Source organism: Rhea americana, unplaced genomic scaffold (genome assembly GCF_003343005.1).
Source record: "Rhea americana isolate MKP2758 unplaced genomic scaffold, rheAme1 scaffold_125, whole genome shotgun sequence".
In the NCBI taxonomy this organism is placed as follows: domain Eukaryota; kingdom Metazoa; phylum Chordata; class Aves; order Rheiformes; family Rheidae; genus Rhea; species Rhea americana.
The window spans coordinates 1,193,967-1,219,970 of NW_028185317.1; the positions used below are offsets into that span (position 1 = coordinate 1,193,967).

General features: G+C 54.4%; 1 protein-coding gene across 1 annotated transcript in view; it reads right to left on the reverse strand.

Moving 5' to 3' along the window:
- Positions 1 to 6,013: 6,013 nt before the first annotated feature.
- The window catches only part of EFNB1 (ephrin B1), a 74,062-nt gene continuing 54,071 nt past the window's right edge, over positions 6,014 to 26,004 (reverse strand). Inside the window, exons 3-5 of the mRNA XM_085325941.1 lie at positions 13,395 to 13,487; positions 8,786 to 8,914; positions 6,014 to 7,341 (exon numbers count right to left, since the gene is read on the reverse strand). Of these exons, the coding sequence (XP_085182067.1) occupies positions 6,953 to 7,341; positions 8,786 to 8,914; positions 13,395 to 13,487 (611 nt within the window). The 3' untranslated portion in view covers positions 6,014 to 6,952. The remainder of the gene's footprint in view (positions 7,342 to 8,785; positions 8,915 to 13,394; positions 13,488 to 26,004) is intronic.

The following is a 26,004-nucleotide window of genomic DNA, read 5'->3' on the forward strand; positions in this document are numbered from 1 at the left end:
GCTCGGGATGCAGGGCACATGCCATGGGACGGGCACCCCGGCACTGCTCGGGATGCTCGGGATGGAGGGCACGTGCCACGGGATGGGCGCCCCAGCATTGCTCGGGATGCAGGGCACATGCCATGGGACGGGCGCCCCGGCACTGCTCGGGATGCTCGGGATGCAGGGCACATGCCATGGGACAGGCACTTGCTCCTTGCTGCCCTGGAGCGGCCCTCCGGGGTGCCCGCGCCCCCAGTCCTGGTGCTGCTCCGAGCTGTCGTGGCCCTGGGCRAGACCCTGGCTCCAGCCATGTTCCCCCCACACAAGCCAGCGCTGGAAGCAGGCTACAGGAAGCAACGCTCCGAGCAGCTTTTCCTGTTTGCAGGTTAACCCAGGCAGTAATAAGCTATGGCAGAACAACACAGAACAAAAACTGTAACAATAACTGCAAATTACGGGGGGCGGGAGGGGTGTCCAGTAATCAAATAATAAGAATAAAAATAATAATTTTGAGCAGATCTGGAACAAACAAGAAACACTGCAAAACAGAATTCCTTTGTTTCCACAAGGATAAACAAACAAAAGTGGTTTAAATACAGCCAAAGAAAAAGCTAAATTTATTTAGGAAAGGGGCAGGGGGTCTCTTTAAAGAAACAGTCTATATAACTTAACCTGATCTCAAAGTTTTGTCTCCAAAAGCAAAGCCAAAATATTTTATTTTTAAAAATGTCAAAGTGAGCCATTTTTTATTTTTAAAAATCCATTATTTCGGCCAAGAATCCAGAATGTATGAATAGTTTAGACCGATCCAAAACTGCATATTTCTGTTGAGCAAAGCATTCATCGGAAACGCTTCACCCAGCTCCTCCAGCAGCAAAAACGAAGGCGATGAAGCTGCTTCATCATCCCAGCTGCAAGAGAAAGGAAAGCAGGGCAAAAAAGCACAAACACCGGGAGGCGAATCGGCTGCTCGCGGCTCTTTTTGCTTTCCTGAGCTGAGGCGGGCTGCGCTTGGGCCTGAGCTCCTGCCCGGGACTCGCCGGCACCCGCCGCAGCCGTGCGGGAGCAAAGCGTCGCTCACCCGCAAACCYGCCTCCAGCAGCGGCTGTTCCCGGGAAAGTCGGGGGAAAAAGGAAGAAAAAGAAAAAACCCTCCTCTGGCAACGCATGAGCCCTGCGGGACGAGATGTTTGTAAAAAAATCCGCGCTGGTTAAGCCTCCGCGCGAGGCGGCCCAGAGCGCGGGAGCACCCGCTCCGGCCCCGGCCCCGGCCCCGGCCCCGGCGGGGAGGCGGCAGCCCGTGCCGGGGCCCTTCCCAGCTCCCGGAGCTCCTGCGGCGTCCGGCGACTCCTCCGAGCCCGGCGGGAGGAGGCTCCTTTCCAGGAAACGAGGCTGGCATCGCACCTCCCCTCCGATGGCTTTGTAGAGGCTGTGTCTGACACTCGTCGCGCGCCGTGTTTGTGCACCGAGGGCTTCGCACTCTCATGCTTGGGCATCCTGGGGGACTAGCTCAGGGAGGGCAGGGGGACTCTTTCCCTCTTTGCAGCAAAAAAAACGTCCAAAGTCCAGCAAAATCAGAAATACAGGCTCCAGGCCACGTAACGCAACCGAGCATCGAGCATTCCCCATCCTGCTCCCACTTCTCTCGCACCCAGAATTTATTGTGTTTTGAGGTACTTTACAGTAATGCAAAGTACTGTATCAAAGCTGGTTATAAAGAGCAAGAGCAATGACCGTGGTGGAGCCCATCTTTGAGCTGGTTAAAGCACCATCTGTTAAGGATTTATTACYTTTCCATTTCCTAAAAGGACTTTTTAACAACTTATTAAATGAAGGTACATTGAGGAATGGCTAAATAAATATCAGTCACTAAATAGGATGAACACTCCTGTCCTGCGCCATCCACAAATGSCTCCCAAGAGCCTGTGGCCRCTCTCAAGTTCAGGAGCAGACCCTYGAGCCCTTGCAGCGCATCCCCGTCCCACGGGGGATGCTGGCCACGGGGGCACGGAAACCTCCRCATGTCACAGGCTGGACAAGCAGCRCCGATCTCAGGCACCGAGGAAGCAGGACACGTGCGAAGGACTGAAACACTTTTGGCTTCAGAGAARCCCACAGCTGTAGAGAGACAGAGAAACCAACCCGCCTCCAAACAGCAGGGGAGCAGAATCACTCCAACTCTTCGCATTGCCCTTAGTTATACATTTAAAGGCATTTTTAGTCCCAAGGAGGCACGGCTAACAGGTCAGTGCTGACATTTGCAGCCTTCACAACATGACAACGGCAGCACACGTTTCTCCTAGGGCCAATTTCCAGTGACCTGCTACACTGCAGCATCAAGAGAAAAGYCTGTCCTCAACGCAGAGCTGTTCCAAGACCAAGAACTGCCGAGAAACCCGCTGCCCTGGTGGCTGGGACAGTGCAGACCTTCAGGCACTAACCTGAGTCCCATCAGGAAGGTCGTCTGCACCCCACCCTGCTCCCCCTTCCACGCTCCAGCCGGCGACGGCAGCTCAGTCGGGGGACGGAATCAACTCTAACKCTGGCCCTAGATGAAGCACTAGCGTCTTTTAACATTGCAGAGTTGTACATGCACAGCTAGAAGTGCTATGTAAAAATTCACCATTCTTAATGCTTATCAGAACAAACATAACAGCTCCCTCCAACACCAGCCCACGATGAAACGCATGAGTTAACATGTCCCAGATCTCTTCAAAGCCAGGCTGGGATTTCAAAAGAGAACCTTGGGCAGCAAAAAAGCACACAGCAGACAGCCAGGTTTCCATAGGAAAAAATCTTTTATTTAACAATATATCAGGTTCCATCATGGCTCCATGGAATTCAGATTCCATATTATYGATTACTGATGATGATGATATGCTACTGGGCGGAAGCAGCTGTGTAGAAGGCAAAAGGAATAAAAAAGGAACATGACAAGAAGGAACAGAAGAATACATTGCTCGGGGAAGCATGGCCAGCGGGAACCCAGCGCGCCGGGCCTCGGCCCGGGAACCAGACCGAAGCCTAACGCGCGGACGGAGCGCGACTGGAAGCCGGAGATGATCAACCAGCGCGSGAGCTGCTGAGCCCGGCCGCGCGCTCTGCCTTTGGGGACACCCCTTGCTAACGTCCCTGGAGGCCCCCGCGCAGCAGCCCAAGGACCCGCCGAGCCCCCCAGGCCCCTGCTCGCTCTGCACCGCCGCCCGCCCGCCGGAGCCCCGTCCCCCTCGCGGGGCGCCAGCGGCCGGAGCGGGACCGGCTGCGCCGGCTCTCCGAGCCCGAGCCGCCGCTGGGCTCAGGGGGCAGAGCGCGGGAGGAAGGGGACGGCGCGGGGCAGCGTCCCGCAGCACGGCCGCCGCTACCGGGGACCCCAGGGCAAACGCCAGCGGTTTCCTTTCCGCAAACGCCGGAGCGAGGCGTCTCACGACGCGGCGCACGGAGGGCGTCTGGGGCCCGCGGTCAGAGCTCGCGGGTGCAGGCGGGCAGCGAGCAACCCCCCTCTCCCAGCTCATCGGCCCGGCCCGGCCCGGCCCGGCCCGGCCCGGCTCGCCCGGGGCAGCCGAAGCGGCAGCAGCGCAGGGCGCGAGCAACCGGCTGGTTACTGGGAGCAACTGGGACCGCAAAAAGAGGCCTCCCAGCGCCACGCGCAAGTCACGGGCAGGACAGCGAAACGGGAGCTGCCTTTGGGGGGTACGTCCGTCCGTCCGCCCGCCCCGAAGGCGGGGGCCCTCGGCCCGGCCCCACRCCGGCCCAGGAGGAGCGCCCCGTCCGTCCTGAACACCGGTCCTGCGGGAGAGAAGGGATCGCAGGAAAGGGGGATCTGCAACGCGAGCAGCTCCACGGCTCTTGGGAGGRAAAAAAAAAATCAGGATTTCAAATCAATGCATTGAGTTAAACGTCATGACGTTGCTTTTTTTTTTAATGATTAAAAAAAGGGAGAGAAGCCTGAGGCTCTTTTTGCTGACCCTCTGCTCGGGCCGCCTTGGAAAGCTCCCGCCGCCTGGAGCCGCGCGGGCTGGACGCCGCGTTGCACGAGGGGGACCAGGCCTTCCCCGGGCGGGAGCACGACTCGGGGCGCCGGGGAGCGGCCCCCAGCGCCACCCTGGCCCCCGCGCGCCCACGCCGCGCGCCCTGCGGAGCGCCCCGCGGGCTCGATCGCAGCATGACAACGTTTTACACCCGTTCTCGTGGTTAAAAGTTTTTTTTTTTTTTTTTTAAGTTCTCATTTGTTTTTCTAAGAAAAAGCAACCAGAAAATAATTCAGAGTTTATACAAAACATCTTTACAGTATTTCTTCCAAAAAAGACTAGTATTTACACAAACAAAACAAAAAAAAAACCCAAAAAACTTCAATCCTTTCAATGAAAAGAACCAAAGGGACACTCAGTTTTAGGACCCAGCAGACCGAGGTGCTCAGCAAAAAATTAAGAGTTCAGATTTCACCCTTTCTTCACATATTTACAAGCTTTTTCAGCTGCCCCCAGCAAAAGGAGCTCGGCTGACGGGGGCCGCTAAGCCGCAGGCCGGGCGCATCCGTCCTCCTCGTCCCGGCGAGCGCTGCCGGCGCGCTGCCGGGGCCGGGCTGGGAGGGGAGGGCAGGGCCGGCCCGGCGCGATGCCTCAGGCGCCGCCGGCCTCCGCTCCCAGCCCTGCCCCGAGGGGCTGACGCAAAGCGGAGCCCCGGTTCGCTCGCGGGACGAGGGAGAGGGGGATTTTCTCTAAGACACGATTCRGCTCCTGGCGGCCGGAGCGCCGAGCCCCTCGGAAAGCCGGGCCAAGGCTCCGCTCGGCTAAAGGCAGCGGCCGGGCTATCGCCCCGGGGGAGCGTCCTCAGCCCAGCAACACCCGCCGGGAGAGGAGAGCCGGGGAACGCTGCTCTGCTTGACCCCAAACTCCTCTTTCATCCTGCTTTAAGGAAAAAGGAACAAAAAAAAAAAAAAAAAAAAGCAAAGGAAAAAGGGCAGCGCAAGCACCCGCGCCCTCCCCGCTCTGCCGCCCCGGCCGCGCCGAGCCTCCCCGGGCCAGCGCTCGCCTCCCTGCCCCCGGCTCATCAAGGCACTTTTGCAGAGCTCTCGCACTCTTTGGGCATTTCCTGACCTCGGATTTCGGGGGGCCCCAGCGAAGCCGAGGGGCCGCGGGAAGGAGGCCGAGTCGGCCCCCGCCACCGCCCCGCCGCCCGCGCCGCTCCCCGCTCCGGCCTCGCGCTCGCTCCCCGAGCAGAAGCAGCCACTTCCGATCGGAAAAGCAAGCACGGAAGGAGCCTGCTGCTGCGGCCCGGGGAGCCGCGGCGCGGGCGAGGCGGCAGGCGCGGGCGAGAGGGCAGCGAGCCGGGAACGGTCCTGCGCGGAGGAGGCAGCACGCGGCCCCCGCAACGAGGCCAGCAAAGCCCCGGCCCCGCGGGATCGCTGCTGGAGGCGGCCCGGCTCGGCACGGCTCGGCGCAGCTCGGCACGGCCGGCGGCAGAGGAGCCCGTGGTTCAACCTCGCGCTCGCTGCCAGCGGAGCCAAGCCGGGGCTGCGGCGAGCGCGGGGCGCCCGGCCCCCCGCGCTGCAGGCGGCACCCGCGGGCCCGCGAGGCCGCCGCCGCGAGCTGCCTCCGCGCCCCGTCTGCCCCGACACGAGCTCCCGCCAGAACCGACCGTTTTCCAGTTTTCCCCTCCAAGGAGGAAGGCTGCRGGGCTGGACCCCGGACACGGCCAGCCGCAGACCCTGCCCGAGCGAAGGCTCCGGGACGAAACCTGTCACTAAGGTACTTATAACTACCCCCCCGGCCCCCCTCCGCCCCGCGCCCACCCCACACGCCGCTTCCAGCGGTCCCAGCCCCAGCCGGATAGAAACTGTCAGCAAACGCTTTTCTTCTGCCCCGCTCCGCAGTCTCCAAGACGCGGGCCTGGCCTCTTGTCCCAAGAGCAGGAGCAAGGGAGCCGCCGGGAGGAAGACACCTCGGGGAGTTTCCAGAAGAGCTGTAAGGAGGGACGAGGTCGCCGGCTCGGCGCGGGGGAGGCCGAGCGTCTGCACTCTCTCACGCACTGAATGCTTGAGACATCATATATATATTTTTTTTTCTTTCTTTCTTTTTATAAAGAGACTAAAACAAGAGTCAACAGCTACGAACACAAAGGTTTAAAATGGCAGCAACGGGAGAAGGTGGGAGTCTGTGTCCCGCGTCCAGCGGTGGCCGGCAGGACGGCGTGGTGGAAGGAGGCAATCGCGTGTGCCTGAAGGCGTAGTGGGTGGCGGGACTCTGGACCAGAATTCACAAAAATAAAAATGTTACAAAAAAATTAAAATAATTATAATAATAATAATAGTAGTAGTAGTAAGTCGGGTTTGCCAGCTTCCTCCCTGCACAGTTGTCTGCACCTTGGCACCTAGGCAAAGCATCCTCCTCCTCCCCGCCAAAGCTGCTCGCTCCGCACGGAGCGGAGGCTCTTCTCCACGGCCCCGGCGTTCGATCCGGCACCTGGGACCCTCCTGGACCGAAGCAACGGCTGACGCAGCGCCAGACACACGGGTACTTAACGCAGTAACGTACAGGTGACAGCGGGAAATCCCAAAACACAAAAGGGGAAGCGGCGTTTCCAGGCTGGCCAGCGGCGTCCACGAGAGCGAGGAAAGGCACGGCGCACAGCGCCCGGCGCGGCAGGCGCTAGGCCCGCACCCCGACCGGATGCGACCAGGGCCGGGACGCAGTCTGGAGAAGAAGAGGAGGATACTGACGGCTCACCCTCGAGTCTTGGGATTACAAAAGCTGAGAACTACAAAACTAAATACAAAGGGGAGAAACAGCGAGAGCGTGCGAGCGAGTGATCCACTATCTGGTGCCAGACCCTTGCGCTCCCCTTGTCTTGCCGCGGGGGTCGTTTCGCTTCCTCCCTCACAGAGCGAGCGCACAAGTGGGGAGCCCCAGCGGCTGCCCCGGGGCTCTCGGCGCTCTCGGGCTCTTGCATTGGCGGGTTGCTGAGGCTGCTCCTCAGACCTTGTAGTAAATGTTGGCCGGGCTCTGGGGGGGCATCTCCTGGACAATGTAGACGGGGTGCCCGTAGTCTCCGCTCACCTTCTCGTAGTGAGGGCAGTAGTTGTTTTCTGTAGTCCGTAAGGGGATGATGATATCACTGGGTTCTGAGCCTGCGTTCCCGCTGCATTTYGGGCTGGCCAAGGTGCTGAGTGACAAGGCTGCGGCCCGCTGCTGGGTGTGCTTCCGGTGCCGCTTGCGGATCTTGATCAGGAGGACGACGAGGAAGATGATGATGAGAATGAAGATGACGCAGCCAGCACCAATTGCAGCAAAAATTGCAACCTTGGAGCCAAAGAATCCATCGCTGGGACTTTGGGTTTCCTGCCCATCTTGGTTGACAGAACCTGCATTGCAAGGGGAGACAGGCATTAGACCAGCATGAAAAGACAGCCTACCTATCACATGCCGAGCCGTTCTCTGCTACAGCAGCCCCGGGAGACACAGGGAGCCTCCGCTCAGCATCTTCACTCTGCTGCAAACACGGCAGAGCAGTAGGTTCACAGCCAGGAAGATCCAGTGGACTGCAGGTCGAAGAGGAAGCTTGCTGTTCACATCTACAAGGTGCTTTGAACAGCCAGCTGGAACGAGCTCGGTTTCGTGCTGYATCTGTGCACGGATCTCACGTTATGGAGTGGATGAGAGCCACAGATTTGAGCCCCCCTCTCATCCTCAACTCAGCAAAACGGTTTCCTCATGCAGAGTGAACTCGAACACAGCAGCCCTGCTCTGCTCTTGGCCTCCAGAAGGAAAGAGCAGGAAAGAGCACGTGCTACAAAGACATCAGCACAGCAGTGTCCCACTCCTTCCTACCCCTTTTCATATGCTGTACATCCCAGACCTACCAGTCCCTTCACCCCAGTTTCCATGATTTGGGCATCATAGGGCAGATAACCTTGGATAGCCACAAAGAAGGTCCTATGGCTGTCCTCTCCCTCACCCTGCAGTGGTATTCTCTCTTTTCATAGTCTCCAGTCCAGCCAGGAGACAGAATGCTGTTCATATCCGGCTTATAATCAGAACGAACCCCAGGAGCCCTTGCTCTCCTTAACAGACTTGAATGCTCTAATGAAAGTGGGTTCTGATACCTGTAGACCCGCAATATCCTATTACTGACCCCCCACCTTCTCCTGACCCCCACTCTGTGGCAGCTCCAGGCCCCTGAGGGGGAGACCGCTTGACTGTCTGTATTGCAGGAGAAGAAAAGAGCAACTTTTCCTTGCTTCATCTGATTTCACTTTTCTCTCAGCAGGGTCAGGAACTCAGGAAATCACCTTCAAAGGGCTTTCACACTAGCTCAGCTCAAAAACCCAAGGACCTCAACTCCTCCAAACCCTCTCATTTCTACCTCGAAGAACAGATGGGAAACAAAGAGAGGAGGAGGAGGAGAGCACTGAAACAGTACTCCCCTCTGCAAAGCCATTGCCTGCACAGACAGGAGTTGGGAAACACATCCAAGAACTTCCTTTCCCGGAGCTGCTCTAACCTTCAGCAGTGTCTTGCTGCCTGTGGCTTCCCCCAAAATGCAGACTGAGAAGTATCTTGGTCAAAAAATGCAGAGTTAAGACAAGAGGAAGTTGCAAGCAGTGGAGATTGCAGCAACCTGCACCATGTTTACAAGAAACAGATCTAAATCTCTGCTCCAAAATGCCCTATATCCACTAGGATCCACATTAAACAAGCCAGACCTGGTTCTGTCCTATTGACAGCAGGTGCTGGCCAACTTCCTGGGCCCTGCAGGCACACAGAGGTCCCATCCCCTTTTCCTAAGATGTCCTCAGCAGAACCTACCTGGCTTCCCAGGCTCTTCCACCACAGGGATCTTGTTGCGTGGACTCTGCGTGACAATTTTTACTGTGTTGTCAGACTCCTTGCTAGGCCGACTCGTTGTCAGCTGCTCTGGGATCACTGCATTTGGATCTGGGAAAAAAAGAGAGAAGGGTCAGATGAGAAACCTCAATTCAAACTTGACAACAGCTGTTTCCCCCATCTAAATAACAATTTCCCCCCAAGTCTCTACCAGGGTAGGAACCACTGTTCTCCTCCACACCTCTGGTAGAGCAGTTGGCATTTGCAAAAGGTTGCTGTCCTGTCTACTCAAGACCAGTGTCCCAGGAGAGCAACAGGCACACCTGGGCAAGGGAAGGGAGCGCAGATTGGCAGGGGAGCTTTGGGGTACTACATACAGCTCCTTACCCACAGGACAGCTTCTTTCCTCCAAATCAGCCAGGCAATATTCCATGTACTGTCTTCCAACAGAAMACAAACTAGTGTTTCTCAGCTCCGTCCAAAACCTCCTGGAGGGTCTTGTACCCCACAGGACTGAGATACAGCAAACAATAGATGGAACAGACTGGTTGGGGGAAAAAAAAGTCCTGCCCAGCACAGGCTAAGCCCTTCCTTGGTGTAACGTCACCACCTGCACAGAACCAGCCCAGAGAATTACACTAATTCCAAAGGCTGCCAAACAAACACGGAGAGAAGAGAAAAGCTCCGCAGAGCTCTGTGGGAAGGCACTGTGGATAGAAGGCATACGGCAAGGGAGCATGAGCGCTTTACAGCGTGGTGCCAAAACCGGAGGCATTTCAATTAAACAGAAGTGCAGCTATCAAGCACTGTTCTTTCACAGTCTATAGGACGAYGCCAGAAACGTGCAGAGCGCTGAGGTCAACCGCAGAGTGGGAAGCACAAAACCCGCCTGAATGAGGAGCCCTGGACAAAGCCAGGAAGATGGCAGGGACAGGGAGGAAGGAGCATGGAGACCGAGGCAGGGACGGCTGAGGCACGAAGGCGAAGGGACTATGTGAAGCGCCTAGGCGTAGACAAGGAGGATAAAGCTGCACAGTTGCAAGGGTCAGCACTGATACGCCTGATTAAGATGCAAGAGTGTTCATCTGCAGGCAAGCAGGGACTGAATGAGAAGATACCAGACCACGGCCAGTAACAACCCTTAGATGATGAYAGAGTTGCACAGGACCATAAATACCAAAGCAACCACCTGAATCCAGTAGGTAGGAAGCGATGGAGCCAATCACAGTGATCATAGCAACATGACATGCCATCCGGAAACTTCCAAACCGAGGCAAAAGTGATGTTCAAACTCCCACTTGCTTGTGAAGTAGCACACCAGTCCTGCTGCTGAGGCTCCCCAACCCGCTCCCGGCCGGCCTGCGAGCCAGCAGGCAACCTGCCCCCAGGAAGGCCAGGGGCACCCAAACAGGAACACAAGGATCAGGAGAAGGAGATTCCTCCAGAAAAGTATTACAGCCCTCTCTTTGCAGGCTGGAGGGACTCTACATGCTGCTATAACCGAGTTGTGTGAGCCCTGGGACAAGCTCAAGAACAAAACTCTCTCTAGAAAGGCCTACAAAACAGGCAGGGGGACGGTGCTGCTGGCTGCGYTGTTTTGGGTGGCTCTGTCTTGGAAAGGGAGGCAACAACGCAGCCCCATCCCTCCCTCCAGCACAACTCAGTGAGGGGTTTTGCAGCCCTGCTAAGGGAAGGCAGCACCCAGTCCCAYGTCCAGCACCCAAGGATACTTGGTTTTCAGTGGTCAGCCACCCCAGGAGTTCCTTCAAGAAGGGCCACCAAGCCAGACAGATTTCATGAGCTGGGAGAGCAGATGGTGCATCCAAAACAGCTCGCAGTGGCTGCCTCCCCTGCTCCTCCAGACCATGGGTGGTCACTCAGGTGCTTGTAAACACACCGGCATGCCTGCTCACAGGGACCACAAACCTTCCCTCYCTCTCCAGATGTGACTTGGCTACAAAATAAAGCATGGACTGACCACGTGGAGAACTTGCCAACCACAGGGAGCTGACAGCAGCCTGGGAGCCCCGCGAGCGTCCCTCAGCCTGGGAAGCGTGACACAGCATGGAAAGGAAAGAGCYCAACCGCAGGAGTTACCAAAATAGCAGCAGAGCTTGGCACTCCTCAAAGGAGCACAAGTAAGAGCAGGCAACAGACACAGACTCACCACCAAGCAAAGGCCATGCAGTTAGCAAACCTCCTGCCCCTCTTCCCACCTCCCATTTTCCATCAGGACCATAAAGTCTTCAGGTCAGGGACTGCGGCTGCTTCTACCTGAACAGCACCCGCCCAAAAAGCAAACAGAAAAATGAAGTTCAATTCAGCACTGCCATGAAAGGAAGAAAGTGGAGCAGCTGGAGGTCGTGAGAGAGGAATACAGGGGTGCAAAGCAAAGCAAAAACGTTTCAGTACTTGAGGGAAACAGTTTCCCATCCCAGTCACCACCCTCCTCCCTTTTTATGCTTTCTGAACTCTCATGCGTGGGTCTGAACAAGTTTGTAGCATGGGCAGCAGAGTGAACACAAAGGCAATGAGTCTGCCAAGACTGCAGCACTAGTTCTTTTGTTTATTACAAATATTGGCCCCAAAGTGAAAACAAAATAATAAAAAGCAGCCACCAGGAGCTCTGCATCCGAGATGGCTGCTAGAACGAGCCTGTGGCATCACTGGAGCTGGGAGGAACTCCGCAGTTTAAGGAAGGGAAGTTTTCTGGGAGCTTTCTCCATCCAAAGAAAATCCCCTGCCAAGAAGGATTAGAGAGCTCCAGCACGCCACAGCCACGCCACAGTGGCGCASGCTGGAGCCGAACAGGGACTCGGCCATAGCCCAGCGCTCGGTGCCGAGGCCCTACTCCCGCCGCTGCTCCCGCCTGCGTCAGGGCTACGGCTCCTGGGGAGGCACCGAGGGCTCGGGCTGCAGCACGCCCGCGGGCAGGCAGCCACCGTGTCACCACTCGCGATGCCCTCGGAGTAGTTCTGCCACTGGAGGACCAGCAGCTCCCTCCAGCTCAGGGACTCTTACCGCTCACAGCTCCTCCGGCACGGCGAACCTGCAGCGGGCAGCGCCAGGTCTGCACACGCAGATCTGCCGTCCGCGGGTTAAAGCCTGCGCAGCTCAAAGCATGTCCTGGACGCCTGGCACGTCCTGAGACCACTTTCCTTGCCAAAACTGTGTTCAGTGCTATTCGAGCAAAGCACCTGGATCCTTACACTTTCCTTTCTGATAGCCTGGATAACCTCCCACTTGGGGAAAAGCCAAGCAAGGAGAGGCCAACTGCTTCCATTCTGGTCAGACAAATCTTCTGCAGTTGCCTTGGATCACAACAGCTCAAACTCACACCTTGCACCCAGCTCGAAAGGGAAGTCGAAGCCAAGGCAGCCCGGTGTTGACCGCAGAGCTCCGCTCACGGCTTTGCTCTGCCACTAATGGGAAACAGGGCAAACACCTTCCTCTGCAGCAGTGCGCTAGTCATGCTGCCCGTAAAGGGAGAGGACGACGCAGAGCTTCTCCAGCTTCCGTGCATTCGCACAGTTCATTGATCACATACAACTAGCTTCCAGCTCGGMCGTGAAACACAAGGCAATACAGAACTGACAATTACAACATTTTAATCCTAAGGCACTAAACGAGCCCAAATATCGACAAAAAAAAAAATATCCTAAAAGTGAAGTTCTGCTGAATTAACTCAGAAAGTCCTCCTGGCTCAAAGCAGCAATTGGCCAGGCCTCAGTTTCCCTATGATCCAGAAACAACAACAGCACGCCAGAACACGGGCTCAGGTTCAGATCCGCAACAAAAAAGACAGGCTGCCATAAAACAAAGTTGTTGGAAATTGCATCACATAAGTTAAGCAATTTGAGGATAACTTCCAAATCCACTTAGTTCTGCCTCATACAGAGTGCTTTTCTTCCTCACTCCCCTGCAGCAAAGTCAACCTGATGGGGACGTTTTGTTAGGCAATTAGAGCAACCAAGTGCTCTACTTGCAAGCACATCCAGGTCCAGAGTTTCAACTGGTTGTGCAACTGCAGTGATCAAGTTCTTTGCAACACCTAACATGACATTAAACATTTTTTGGAGGACATGTTCTCACCTTTTCAAGGGTGGGAAGGACAAGGAGTCTGGGGATACTGGGAAAAAAGTGCAAGAAGCAGTTCTATAATGATGTCTGGACAAAAGTGGACTTGGGATGGTTTCTCTATTCCTCTGATATGCACAGAGAAAAAACGGGGCATTCTTCTGGGAATGATCTGCTATAGCATGCTGAGAGCTAGAGGCTTTTGGCATTTATTATTGAAAAAAAAAATCAATTCAAATTGATAATCTTATCAAGGAACAAAACCAGCTTCTCACTCTTCTGCTCCCTGCTGATCATTCCCCCAGGATAAAACTGAGCAAAAAGAAAGTCTTTAGCTCTGCCAAGTCAGTCCTTTCAGGAGTTTTAGACCTTCTGTCCCTGCAGCACTTTGCCAACTTCTCAAGAAGGGCTGAACAGCACATTTCTGCAGTGCTGAATTTCACAGCACCAAAGGAAGTATAACACATTTCAGTGTTTTGTCTGATGGGAAACCCTAGGGCACAGAATTACTCACCCTGCCCCACTTTCATGACAATCTTCATGGAGCGTGTCTGGCAAACGCCTCCTTCTCTGTTCTCCAGGCCATCCAGAGTCCCATTAGAAGTGGCTGTAAGGAAAAGAGACAAAATGTTATAGTGCATTTGTAAGAAATGAAGAGCRTTCAAGAGGTGCGAGGCAGGTCCCCAGCTTGTGCTTGGGCAGCCATCTCCTGAATGGTGGATTGAGTCACCTAGGGGGAAGCCAAATAACGCAACAGGAGAAAGTTTCAAAAATAGCTGTGTGCTGTGGAAATTTGGATGCTCTGGGTTCCCTCAGCTGGGGAGCGAGGCAGCTTTTTCAGCTCTCTAGTCTGCACTAGTTGCTTCAGGCTAGTTCACAAGAATCCCAAGGACCAAGGGGGAACGTGTGCTTCCTCTCTTTCCCATCTGGGGACCCTGTTCACAAGCATCACCGAGCRGTAAGACAAAACGCAGAAGAAATTTGCGATCAAAGAGTACGAAAACCTCCAGCGGCTGGAGCATGGGACTGTCAGGGAYCTCACAAGCATTCGTGTCCCCCTTCAATAGCGGGGCTCATTCCCCACCGTTCTCACACCCTCCCGTTACGGCATCTCGGGATTTCTTCAYTGCTCACTCCGCAGCCCCCAGCAGGCGTTCGACACGCTCAGCTCCAGCTCTCCGCAGCCCTCGGCAGCCCCGCTCGCTCCCGGTCCTCCAGCCCGGCCAAGCCTCGCCCTGCCGCTCGGGAGCTGCTAACCGCACTGCTCTCCGAAGGCGAAAGAGCGCAGAGCCGCCCTCGGCTCGCCGCGCCGCCCGGCGGGTCCCGAGCGCCCGGAGGCGGCCACGGCCATGGCCACGGCGCGGGAGCGGCCACGGCGGCGGCGGCGGCCAAGGCACTAATGTGGTGCTCGGGAGAGCGGCGAGCTCGGTTCCCAGCCTGCCACTTCTCCCGTGATCCCGCGCAAATCACCGTGCGACTCACCCGCCTCTTCCTCTCCCCAGCCCGGGGAGGTTTTCTGCCTAACGCGGCACAAAGGTCCCTGTGCGTCCACCCGGGACCTGCCAGAGCAAGGCCGCAGCCCCGAGACAGCTCCGACGAGAGCGAGGACTTGGAGAGCTTTTACCAACAAACCTCCGGGCGTTTTTGACCGCAAAGCGGGCGGGGGCACTGTGCAGGCGGGACGCCACGACCCGCACGGGCGCCTGTCCACGGGGCGCTCGCAACGGCGGAGACGCGCCCCCGCCGCCAGCCCTTCCGGCTCCCCGCACCTTCCTCCCCCTTTAACTCCCGGGTAATTTCCTTCGCTCCTCSGTGCATAATAGGAACACATGCATATGCACAGTTTAAATTATACGTATGTAATTACACCCTGTGCCTCAGTAAAGAATGTAAACGCAGCGCCCCAGCGGGTTTGAATGGCTTTAATTGCAGGGCAGAAGTCAGTCAACTTCACGTTAACTCTTTTCTTTAGCTGGCACTTATTTTAAAGAAAAAAAAAAGAAAAAGAAGTCCCTCAGTCCCGCCGGACTGCATCAAGCCACCCCAGGGTTCCTGCCATCAAACCTTCTCCCAGGCCCGGGGGCAGCGCCGGTGCCCCGCCAGCGCTGCGGAGAGGGCTGCTGGGCCAGAGGGGGGTTCGCCGCAGAGCACCCCAACGAGCACCACGAACTACCAAGGCGGCTCCGTCACTCCGCTCCGGAGGCGGCACTGTGCCGGGATAACCCTGACCTCCTGGGAGCGAGCAGGGGAAGGACGTTTTTGGCCGGGCTCTTTGCAGCGGCGCAGCCCCAGGCCCGCCTCCRTGCTGGCCGAGCAAAGCCAAGGACGTTCCCAGGGGCTGCCCACTCGGATCGAGGCAGAGAACGGGCTCGAGCATCCAAAGGGCAGGTTCTTCTAAGCRCATTCCCAACCCTGACTTCTGCAGGAAAGGCTCCCCCCAGGAGGGGACCGGCTCGCGGGAGGAGGCGGTGGGTGAAACGTGTCCGTCCTTCCTCTTCCAGGCTCCCTCTGCAGCGCCGGGGAGCCCTCGCCGGGGTGGGCKTCGATAACTCACAGCGAGGTCTGGTCTCCTGCAGAGCCAGGCCAGCTGCGGAGCACCACGCAAGGGGGGCGGAAACGGCCTTCCCCAGGGCCCCGGTCCCCGGGGAACACGCAGCGACCCAAAGCAAGCAGGGTGCTTGGCCATACCACCCCAGGCCTTGTCTGTGCTTGAGGGTCTACTTGGATCGCGCTGGGATGCAGCTCAAAGGATTACGCTAGGATGTGAATTCTACGTACATCAGTTGGCAGTCTCCGTATTTCACATACCTCTGTGTGCGAATAAGCCTTCAGTGTGAAACGCCAGCAAATGTTTTACTAATCAGCAAGTTACTCGGACATGTGCTGAGTTATCACMTCTCCAGTGGCGGCCGTTTCATTTGCCAACTGTTCACTGGATGAATTCATGTATCCGCACACTTGGGATTCACTGGCCTAAGTTTTGACAAGAGCCTTGCATCAGCACAAATCCTGATTCAACGCATGGAGAAACTGGAGAAACGTCCCCTTAAGAACTGCACAAACGCTTCTTAACACGAACAAGAGTTAGGGGGCCTGAACTCAGAAACCTCATAAAAAATGCTTTGAGAGCAAATTCTTGCAGAACAAGTGGCAGCTCCGGAGTGGGAGGAGATCCAATCTGCTCCATCTCCTCCCAACACATTCAGGTCAAGCCTTTAATCAGCTTCAAAATTTCCTCAATTATCATTTCTATTATTCTACCGTATGGCTACGGTACTCCCTGCATTCGCTGCCCCTGCAAGCCAAAGACCCATCACGTGGGCTTCCCACGCCGAAGCCCGCGGCCACCACCACTATAGACCACCCCCCACGGCAGTGACAAGGCTCCCAGGAAGACGGATGTCACCAGTGGGACACGTGGGCCAGGCAAGTGCCACTGTCCCAAGCTGTCGAAGGAAACGGCGCTGCCCGGCTGCAGATCTGCAGAAACGGCACACGACGACCACTCACAACCACCGAGCTGCAGACTTTTGCACGTCCTCTTCCCATACGTCTCCTCATKGTAGGAGGAGTGAGAAACGGTGACTACTGGTGGAAAAACTGTTGGGASCAAGACCCGACTCTAACGTCTTTGTGCTGGAAAATTGCTCATCCGTTCTCCCAGTCCAGAGGCACTGGTTTAGGAATAAAATAAGTTGATAATGAGTCAGGGTGATTTTAAAGCAGTTTCATGAACAGCGTCACAGGCTGCCCAGCCTAGCACCATGCTACAAGGGAACAGGCAGCGGCAGCATGCCACRTGCGTGTGGCAGTTGCTCCATCTCTGACTGGCTTCACACACTTCCCACATACGAGAGCAATCGGGGAACGCACTGTCACCAGGTCCAGCTCAGGACGGCCTACGGACAGCGCGGCAGTGGGAACCAGCAGCAGAAAGCCCCAGTGGGTGCGTTTGTCCCATCACCCACTGTGATCGCGTTGAACGTGCTGCCCCTGCTCGCAAACTGTCCTGTGCACCATGCACCAGACCCGCGYGCTGGAGGTGCTCTTGGGCCCCAAGAGAGCACATACAGCTGCATGTCACTGCGGCCAAGGCAGCAGCAGCTGCCACAAAACATGCTCAGCCACAGTGTCCGGACCATACCGGGTCCGGACCTCACCACTCCTGCCTTGGGAAGCGCTCCTACTGCCTGAAAGGATGGAGACAGCTTGAGCCACCCAACAGTTGTTTTTGGTACAGGCCTGCTYGGTCCTCGAGGCACCACAGCCCTGATCTGTACACGCTTCCATCCGCTGCACAGACACGGGAGTCCATGCCCGCCACGTCGCTGCACTTGAACACCTGGATCCCCATAGCAGCACCTCCTGCCAGCAGCAGAAGTCACCCCAGTCAATAGAGCAGAGGAAAGCAAACCCATTTGTGAAAATCAGTCTGTGRAAGACCTTATAAAATCTTATTTATAAGATAGTAAGCTAATTATATCAAAAAAGTTTACGCAGTATTCATGGATTAAAACGTAACGCCTGAAACACAACATTAAGGTTCTTCTTTGTCCATGTCTTAATTTCTCACGTGCACAGTGCCAGTTACCACRAAGCTGCTAGGGACTATTAGAGATTCTGCAAAGGCAGAACAGAATGGAGACTTCAACTGCTCCCAAATAACCATGTAAACATTATATTAGGACAGGACAAAAACATTAAGTGATAAAACAACATGAAGAAGTGCTAGATGAAGAATCACATGAATGGACTAAAGAGGACTCAGTTAAGAGTGCTTTTTCCCAAAKAGCACAGCAGACTTTTTCAAGAAGCCTACAGAAAAGCCTCTTTTATTCTGTCATGATAATTATGAGGGGAAAAGGAACTTTGAAAGGGGAACCACATAAAAAAATGAAGAAGCTACTTGAAGGAACATGAAAAGGAAYGGCTAAAAGGGTAAAATGCTTGCAAAAACCATGGAGATAGCCGCTAATATAGCCTCTTGAAACAAAGACTTGAAACAAGAACATACACTACTAAATTCTATATATATCCTGAATAGGCCAAAACCAAAGCAAAGCAAGATCTTCAGCATAAAAGACCATACTTCATAAAGTTAAAATCACATCCAAATTAGTAAAGGAGAAAGTATAACTTTTGGAAAGTTTATACAAACATTTAAGTAAAACTAAAATATTTTTGCAAAGGAACTTAGAGTACAAAATCTAAGGATAACAGCTTTTGCAAAGCCATCAGAAGCAGGAAGCCAGGTCGGGCCTTGGAGGGCCCTATAAACTATCAGCAGGCAGAAGCAGCAYTTAACTGAGCAAGGGCACCGCAGAAAAGCTAAACAAATTATTTTCATCACTATTCATTACAAAGTAGCGCAGGATGTTTATACATTAGAGTCGTTCTTAATGGTGAGACACCCAAAATAAAGTATTTCAGATAGATGTATCAATAGAGAGGGCTTTAGGGGGAGAAGAAAAACTGAGATACAAAGCTGCTGCTGACCTATCACACAAAACRACAGGCGACACGTCAGTCTTAAAAAGACTCCTGACATAATTCTGGGACCTGCACACCAGCAGAGACTTCTGCACCAGCAGAGTGCTTGAGGGACAGCACAYAAAGTTAGCCTGTATGTGGATAAATTCTGTACGTTAGGAGATAAAATGGAGCAACTTTTCAGAAGTCCTCTCTTGAGCTCATTAGTATTCTCTGAGGGAGACAAACATGAAAATTAAGATATTCCACTTGAAAAAGTCCTTCCATCAAGTGCACTTAAAAAGTGAGCCAGAATAGAAAGGAAAGGCTGTCTCACAGACGCATAACCAGTTCAAGATGGACTTTGGTTCTCAAGCTTTGTTTCCTGTTTTCACAACGGAAGAAGATTTATCAGCAGCACGACACAGGACAGGATCTGCTTTGGGACTTGTGCTGTTCAAAACATACATGAGCGATCTGGAAAGCACATGGCGAGCAGCGAAATGGAAGCTCACAAATGATCCCGAAGCAGTTGTGATTGTAGCTGTTAAGCTAACCAAAAAACTCTGGAAGAGCTGCATAATACAGAGCTACTAGTTACAAACGGTAGATGAAATTCAATGTTAACAAATGCGAAGTAATGCACAGGAGAAAAAGGTTAACTATATATACACAACAGCAGGCTCTAATGAGAAAATCACTGCTCTGACAATGTTGAGACATTATGGATAGTTTCCTGAAAACATCAGCTCAGCAGCAAAGCTAGAAATGACTAGGAAAGAAATCAAGAGCAAAACAAAACAGAACTGTGGAATTGCATGAATCTACAAGCACCTGCACCTCAAACCACCAGCTATGCATGCAAGTCCAGCTTCTCCAGCTCAAAAAGAGCTGCAGAGGAACCGAGGAGGAGGAGGAGAGCGAGGAGGAGGAGGAGAGCGGGGTGGCCGGAGAAACACAATGGCTTCCAGATGAGGACATACCAAACTCAGACGCGGGCTCCGCGGGGAGATGACCACAAGATGATATCATAAGGCAAATCTATAAAACGATGAATGAAGATAAACAGGGAACTGGGGATATTCAATGAAATATGAAAAGGCAGCTGTAAACCAAAGGGCAGCGCTTTTCACACACCACACCGGCCACGTGCAGCTCGTTGCTACAGAGTGCGGGGGAGGCTGAGAAGGAACCAGCAGGACACGAAGGACAACGAGCCTCGAGGGGTTGGTCCGCTGGTGGGTATTACATGACCGCGTGGACACAGCCTCCAGCTCAGAAACCCCCGAGTGCTGGGGGCTGGAGGGTGCCTGGGGCAGGGCCGTTCTGCCTGAGCCACGTTTACGTCCCGGGAAAGCACAGGGAGAGGAGCTGGGCTGGACAGAGCAGCGCGGCCACGCCGAGAAGGCAGCGACAGCCCGCGGACACAGGTGCCGCTCCGTCCCATTAGCAAGGTTTGATCAGGCCAGCCACAACAAACCTGCCTGCGAAAGCATTTTCCTGAATCCTCTTCAATTCTGGAGGGACTGRCAGTCCCTCCGCAGGACTGGGAGAACAAAAGCAGCCTCTAGACAAACGACTTCTACTTGGCCTTAAAGGAAAGGCAGCTCCCAGCCTAGAGAGCTATTAGATGCCTTTGCCTTAATGAAGCATTAAGCCTCAGGCCGCTGAGTGATGAGGATTTAACATTGATACTATTAACCATGTAATTGCTTGTCAATTTAGAAGAGATGCTCAGCCTGCATGGAAGCACAGGCAGGACCTCAGTTTGCTGGCACAAATCACCACGAGCCTTGGGCACAAGACCAATGAAATGCTAAGTACCAGTCCAGATAACACATGCTAGCCAACTGGTACAGATACCTCTGCTGGGRAGAGAGAAGAGCCCAGCTAACCCTCATGTTTCCATTTTTCCATTTCCGGCAGCAAAGCGATGCTATATGCTTTCTGTAGGCTCTCTCTCGAGCTCCCTCAGGTATATACTTTCAATTCATCATGCTCTGCCTTCCCACCACTAGTACTTAAAGAGTGTCACTATAGTTTTTCTTCTTCCCCTAAAAATATTTCAAACAAGAATTCGGTTTTGGCAGATTTGAAACTCTGGAAGTAATACCTGGCAGCAGATAAAGGCAAGAGTCTCTTAAACGGTCAGCTTTGGACAGAGTAAGACATTTGGTTTCTCTTCTAGATTCCCTTTAGCAGGACTCTGTTATGATTTGGGCCCCGAAGTACAATTAATGTGCTGAGACTGTAGCAAATCCAAGTCTCTTTCCTTTTATTATTCTTAATTACTCTTCCATCTGTGTACAACAGCCTAGCTCCAGCTCCAGCCAAATGCTGCATGGATACAGCATGGACTCCAGCCCCGTAATCCTTCCCTCGTCCTCTGAAGTATCAAAGATTCAAGTTTTGACATTTTATTTCACAGCCTTCCTTTAGGACCTCTGCTTACCATAACGTGAATTTCCTCAGCTTTTTCTCTACTGGGACACGTTTTCCTGGTTTACGTAAGACCTGATGAGCTTCCACCTCGGAAAGGTTAAGAGAAGCTCTAAGCACAGGAACATGAGGCCCTTCAGACACAAGTGGTCTTGCAGCTCGCGAAGGGGAGCCTGCGGGTAATTACTCTCCAAGAAAAGAGCCCATTATCCGGCCAGATGCTAAGACACAAGAAGTAGGTTCCCCAACACTAAGCTCCCATTGATCTCGTGGCTAATGGGCAGAGCAGCTGCGGCAGCGCAGCCCTCCCCGCGGCCCGGCCGCCTCCGGAGCRCGCGGAGCCGGAGGAGACCGAGGGACCTCCGCCGCCCCGGAGAGGGGCACAGCCGCGTGGTGCCGCTGGGCCCTCCGCGCAGAGGGGAGGCGAGCCAGGACTACACCCCGCGGAGAGGCGCCCTCCACCGCCAGCTTGCGGAAAGAGCCAGCCCGGCCCCGCCGGACAGGCACCGCCGCGGGACTGGGCGCGCGGCAAAGCACAGGAGCAGCCCGCCAAAGCCACCAAGGCCGTCGYGGCGCGAGCCCCTGGGAGCAGCAAAAGTTATACCACCCTGCAGGAAACTTTTCATATTTATTACTGAAGAGAAGTTCCACTTTCATTAACAAAAGCTGCCTTTCATCGTGCATCTGTSCTCCAGACCCTCAATCCACCCAGCCCCGTTGCCTTGTCATGCCTCCCTCCTCTCCTCCACCCCTTTTTGCAGGTAGCTCACTGCTGGGTGCCCACACGGGCTCAGTTTAGCCCAAACTGGGCACCTCAGCCAGCAGCCTGGGACCGCGCTGCAGCACCGCTGACCGTCGGGAGGCTCCAGGARTCGCATCCCGCGGGCTCCCCCACCGGGACCCGCAGAGGAGCCGCGGGAAGGCAGAGACTAGCGGATCTGGTCTCTGAAGAGGCCTCTCCTAAGAGGCAGCTGGGTACAAGRGCCTCAGCGCAGGGCTCGGGTCACCCACCCTCCGCCAGGAGGTCTACGCCGCGCTGGCGGCCCTTCTCGGCTCRGGCCGCGGCCCCGCACAGGCGCCTTGGCACCCGGGCGCTACGCCAGGAGAGCCCCGTGCCACCCCCCCGTGCAAACCGCAGGAGGATTTTAAACAAAAACCTAGCTCACGTCGCCTTCGCTCCCCTCCTCTCGGCTCAGCGCCACCTTCCAAGCCCGCCTGCGCCCTCGCGGGAGCACGGCGCAGGTACGGCATCGGTGCGGAGCCCCTTTCGGCCCAGGCACCTGCCCCCGGCCCGCCGGGGCTGGRCCGCGCGGGGGTTTCCAGGCCGCTGAGCAGAGCCGTGCCCGTGCCGAGCTGTGCCGCGCCGAGCCAGCGGCGAGCGCGCGGTGCCCGGCCCTTCCCTGCGCCGCCAGTCGTGGGACCGCGAGCCCGAGCAGCGCCTGGCACCACGTGAGCTCCCCGGYGCTGCCTCCGCCGGCCTCACGGGCACCCTCCAGCCCGAGCCACCTGCCACCGTCTTCCAGCGCTGCCAGAGCATCGTAGCCCCCAAACCTGAGCTTGGAAAGCCATACTCCACGTTCGTTCTTTGCTTCCTAGTCTTTGCTCCTCCGTGGTTCAGATCTCACATTYGCATGTGTTCAGAAAAACGTACGTGTTTGCTAGAAAACAGGGCATCCCAGGAATTCAGAAGCTGCAATTTTAAAAACAATCACGAAGCAGTCKTATTTCCCAGTAATCAGTTTGCCATTTCCTCTGCCTGCGGGGATTTCATCGTTCCAGGCTCCTGCGAGTGATCTACTCTGCGATGTGCCCGCACAGACCACTACAGCAGACRCACTGCAAGAAGGAAAACCCAAGTATGCCGAGCAGAAAGAGGAACAAGTGATTAATGCCTGGAGGTTTCCCCTTAATTTTCCTGTGGAGCTTTTCCCAGTAGGCCTGAGTATCAGCCAGACAACTTCTTAGCACAGCAAATATTAGTTAGGGCAAAATAACTGAAGCAATAGAAAGTGCAGAGCTAACGTACACGAGCCTTTGCCTCCAGAGGGAAGGAACAAATATCCCAGCAGTTCCAGCCAAGCCAAACCGGGACAGGAYGCAGCAGTATTTCGAGAAGCAGCAGCACAGAGACAGGACTTTCACACTAGGACCCATGCTAGTTTGCACGGGGTAGCAGGCACATCGGCACACCAAGGTTTACCACGGCACKGATTCTCATTCAAGCACATCCCTGACAACTTCAGTGGATCTCCTTAGCCTGCCAGTAGGAAACAGGTAGTGGTTTTGCAGCATTTAACTCCAAACCTGGCATTATTAATGGAAACTACAGACAWCACAGAGGTGCAGAGCTGGCAGCAAAATCTGCAGGGCATGCTKGAGAGCAAGGAAGGAGCCTCCCACTATCAACGTTTCATGTTCAGACCACAGATGTGGGCAGAAAGTTTGCCTCAACAGCTCCCTCCAGCTTGTTGCTAAGAAGCTCGCTGGTTTTGCTGACAGCATCAGCCTCCAGGAGCAGCTGGGAGCCTTAAGCACAGGCTGTTTTTATGGCTTCACCTGGCACAACAAGAGCCACAAGCAGAGGAGCAAACTCCAAACCCAGCTCCTGCAGGCACAGGCACAGGATCACGTCTGCTGAGGCAGACACCCACGCCGTCTCCCCAGCACGGCGCGGAGCCAGGCCCGGCCATCACCTCCACGGGCYCCAGCTGTCCGGAGCACGGGGGGAAGCACGGAGACGTCAGCTGGGCAGGGCYGGGGGCGCGGGCAGGGAGGGGATGCGAGGCAAACCCAGTTGTTGGCTGACACAAAGGCACCATTTGTTGCAGTGGCTCTTGCAAGGGACTTTGGCATCCAGAAGCGCTACAGCCTTCGKGGAAGCCCTGGGGCACGAGCTGGCGGGGAGGGGAAACGCTAACGCCGGCTCAGTTCTGGAAGTACCTGGTTCAAAAACGAAATTTCTAAAATCAGATGTCTCAAAGACTGAAACGCAGCAAGCGGTGGGGCAGGCAGGACTTTGCAGGGCTGGTCTGCTCGCTCCTCCGCTGCGAGACGGGGCTGCTGGCTCCGCGCAGCGCTGCGGGCTGGGGCCGCGCACCTCCGCCGTGGCGTCACGCTCCGCGGGCGTCGCGCTGCAAAGGCGGGTCGGTTATCGCGGCTCCCCGGTGCCGGGATGCGCCGGCACGCTGCCCTTTGGCGAAAGCCGGCAGCGCCGAGCGAACACAGACCTTACCCGTCTGCTGGGAGAGGAAGCGCAAGCCCAGATTTCAGCCTTTTGTTCCAGCTGCARTATCGGATGGAGTCCCCCCGCTGGGGGGGGAAAGCAGATACTGCCAACCTCTGCTTTGGTCTCCAGGCAAGGCAGGAGGAAATGACCTAACGGTGCTGATTCTAGTCTGAATCGAATAAAATTAACCACTTTGCGTTTTCACAAAACCCTAAAAATTTTAACTGCTGAAGGAAGGGATTGTTCTGTTGTTCCAGTCCATTTCCCAATGAGCAAGGGCCAAGGCACACTTATTCCTACACGGCAAAGGAAATTGGAGATTTAGGTAAAGCGCCTGGGCTCGGGCCTCTCATTCCTTGTAATACATGTTCTCTCTCACTTCAGATGTGCTCCTCCGTGGCACAAGGGAAATGGTAGCAAGCCAGAGCGAATATGAAAGACAGATCATGTGTTGGATACCTTTGGGAAGTCAGACTTTCTAGCCTGAATTTTTTGTTTCAAACTGCAAAGACATCACATTGTAAAAATGAAGATTCAAATACGCTTCTGGAAATACTAATGAAAATAATAAGAATTTTAAAGTTAACCTCATTTTTTATACAGGATGGGCAGTTATATTTGTGACGCTCCTGTCCTGCAATAGTAGGCTAAGAGAATGCACAAAGCAGGAAAATAAAAATGTGGGAAYAGCATCAATCTGCCAAACAAAGTATGCTATATCACAGCTCTCACCTTCATTCGACACTCGTTCCACTTTTATACGCAAACCACAAACTGTGTAATGTGTTCAATGTGGCAGAGTTAATTTTACAAGAAAATATTAGTTTTTTAATTTTCTGACTTGCACGTTTACTTCCTCGACCATAACGCTGCATTAACATCAAATCTGCCTCGTGGGAGCTGCAGCTCAGGTGCTTTCCACTTTCCTTCTCCCTCCAACACACGCTGGCCTTTCTGGGCCAGGAAGCAGCCATGAGCTATGTTACAAGCCAGTAAGTAGAGTATGAAAAGGGAGGACATCATGCATCTATGTTATTTCTCATGTACTACAGCACATTTGCAATCTAGTTTGGTTTTGGGCTATCTAGAGCACTTTTGGGGAGGAAGGAGAACAATAAACCAACACTGAAATGTTGCATGGAGAAAGATAACACAAGTAATGTTTAATTGAAAACTTAATTTCCCATAAAAATAGCTTTTTGATGGAAAAATTATAATCAGTCCCAACTAGCATCATAATTAAGAGCCATAGCTACATCGCAGGTTAACATCATCAAGGCCAGAAAAGACTTCTCTTACCAACTGCGAGACCACTGATTCCATACTCAAGCTCTTTTGCACCAAATGCTGTTGAGAAGTCCCTGTTGAAAAGCATTGAGAAATCCCTACCCCCTACCCCTGCCTGTGCCTAGGAGCACCGTGCAAGCTCATTTACTTCACAGCCCTGGTGGGACTGGGGCATAAAATAAAGCCTTTGTCTTGAAGTCCATTCCCCTTCAAAAAAAAAAAAAAAAAAAAAAAAGATAGTATCAACACAACAGAAAGATTATTTGCAAGAACTCTGTGGCAGCCCCAAACAGTTAGTTATACATCAGAACAAAGTGCCACGTAATTCTCCACCTGATGCTCTGCCAGAGTCATTTGTGGGTCCCATTGGGACCTGGAGAGGAGGAAAGCACTTATTGAGTTTTAACAGGGTGTAAATCTCTTTGGTTAGGTAGCAAAACATCTGTGACTCTGAATAAGAAATCTGTTATTAAGGGAATGGAAAAGGACTCGYGAGGGGACAGCGTCAGTCCCCCAGTTAGGCTAACCCCAGCTCGCTGTACGTTCTGCCATGTGAAAGCCTGCGCAGAGGGAGACGCAGACGTCCCAACCCAAGCAACGCTCCCCTCCGAGCCTGCAGCTGCAGCAGTGCAGTTAGCTCCAGCTTCGTCATCACTACAAAGACACCAAACTGGAGGCAGTTCAGAGAACAAGCAAAGTTATC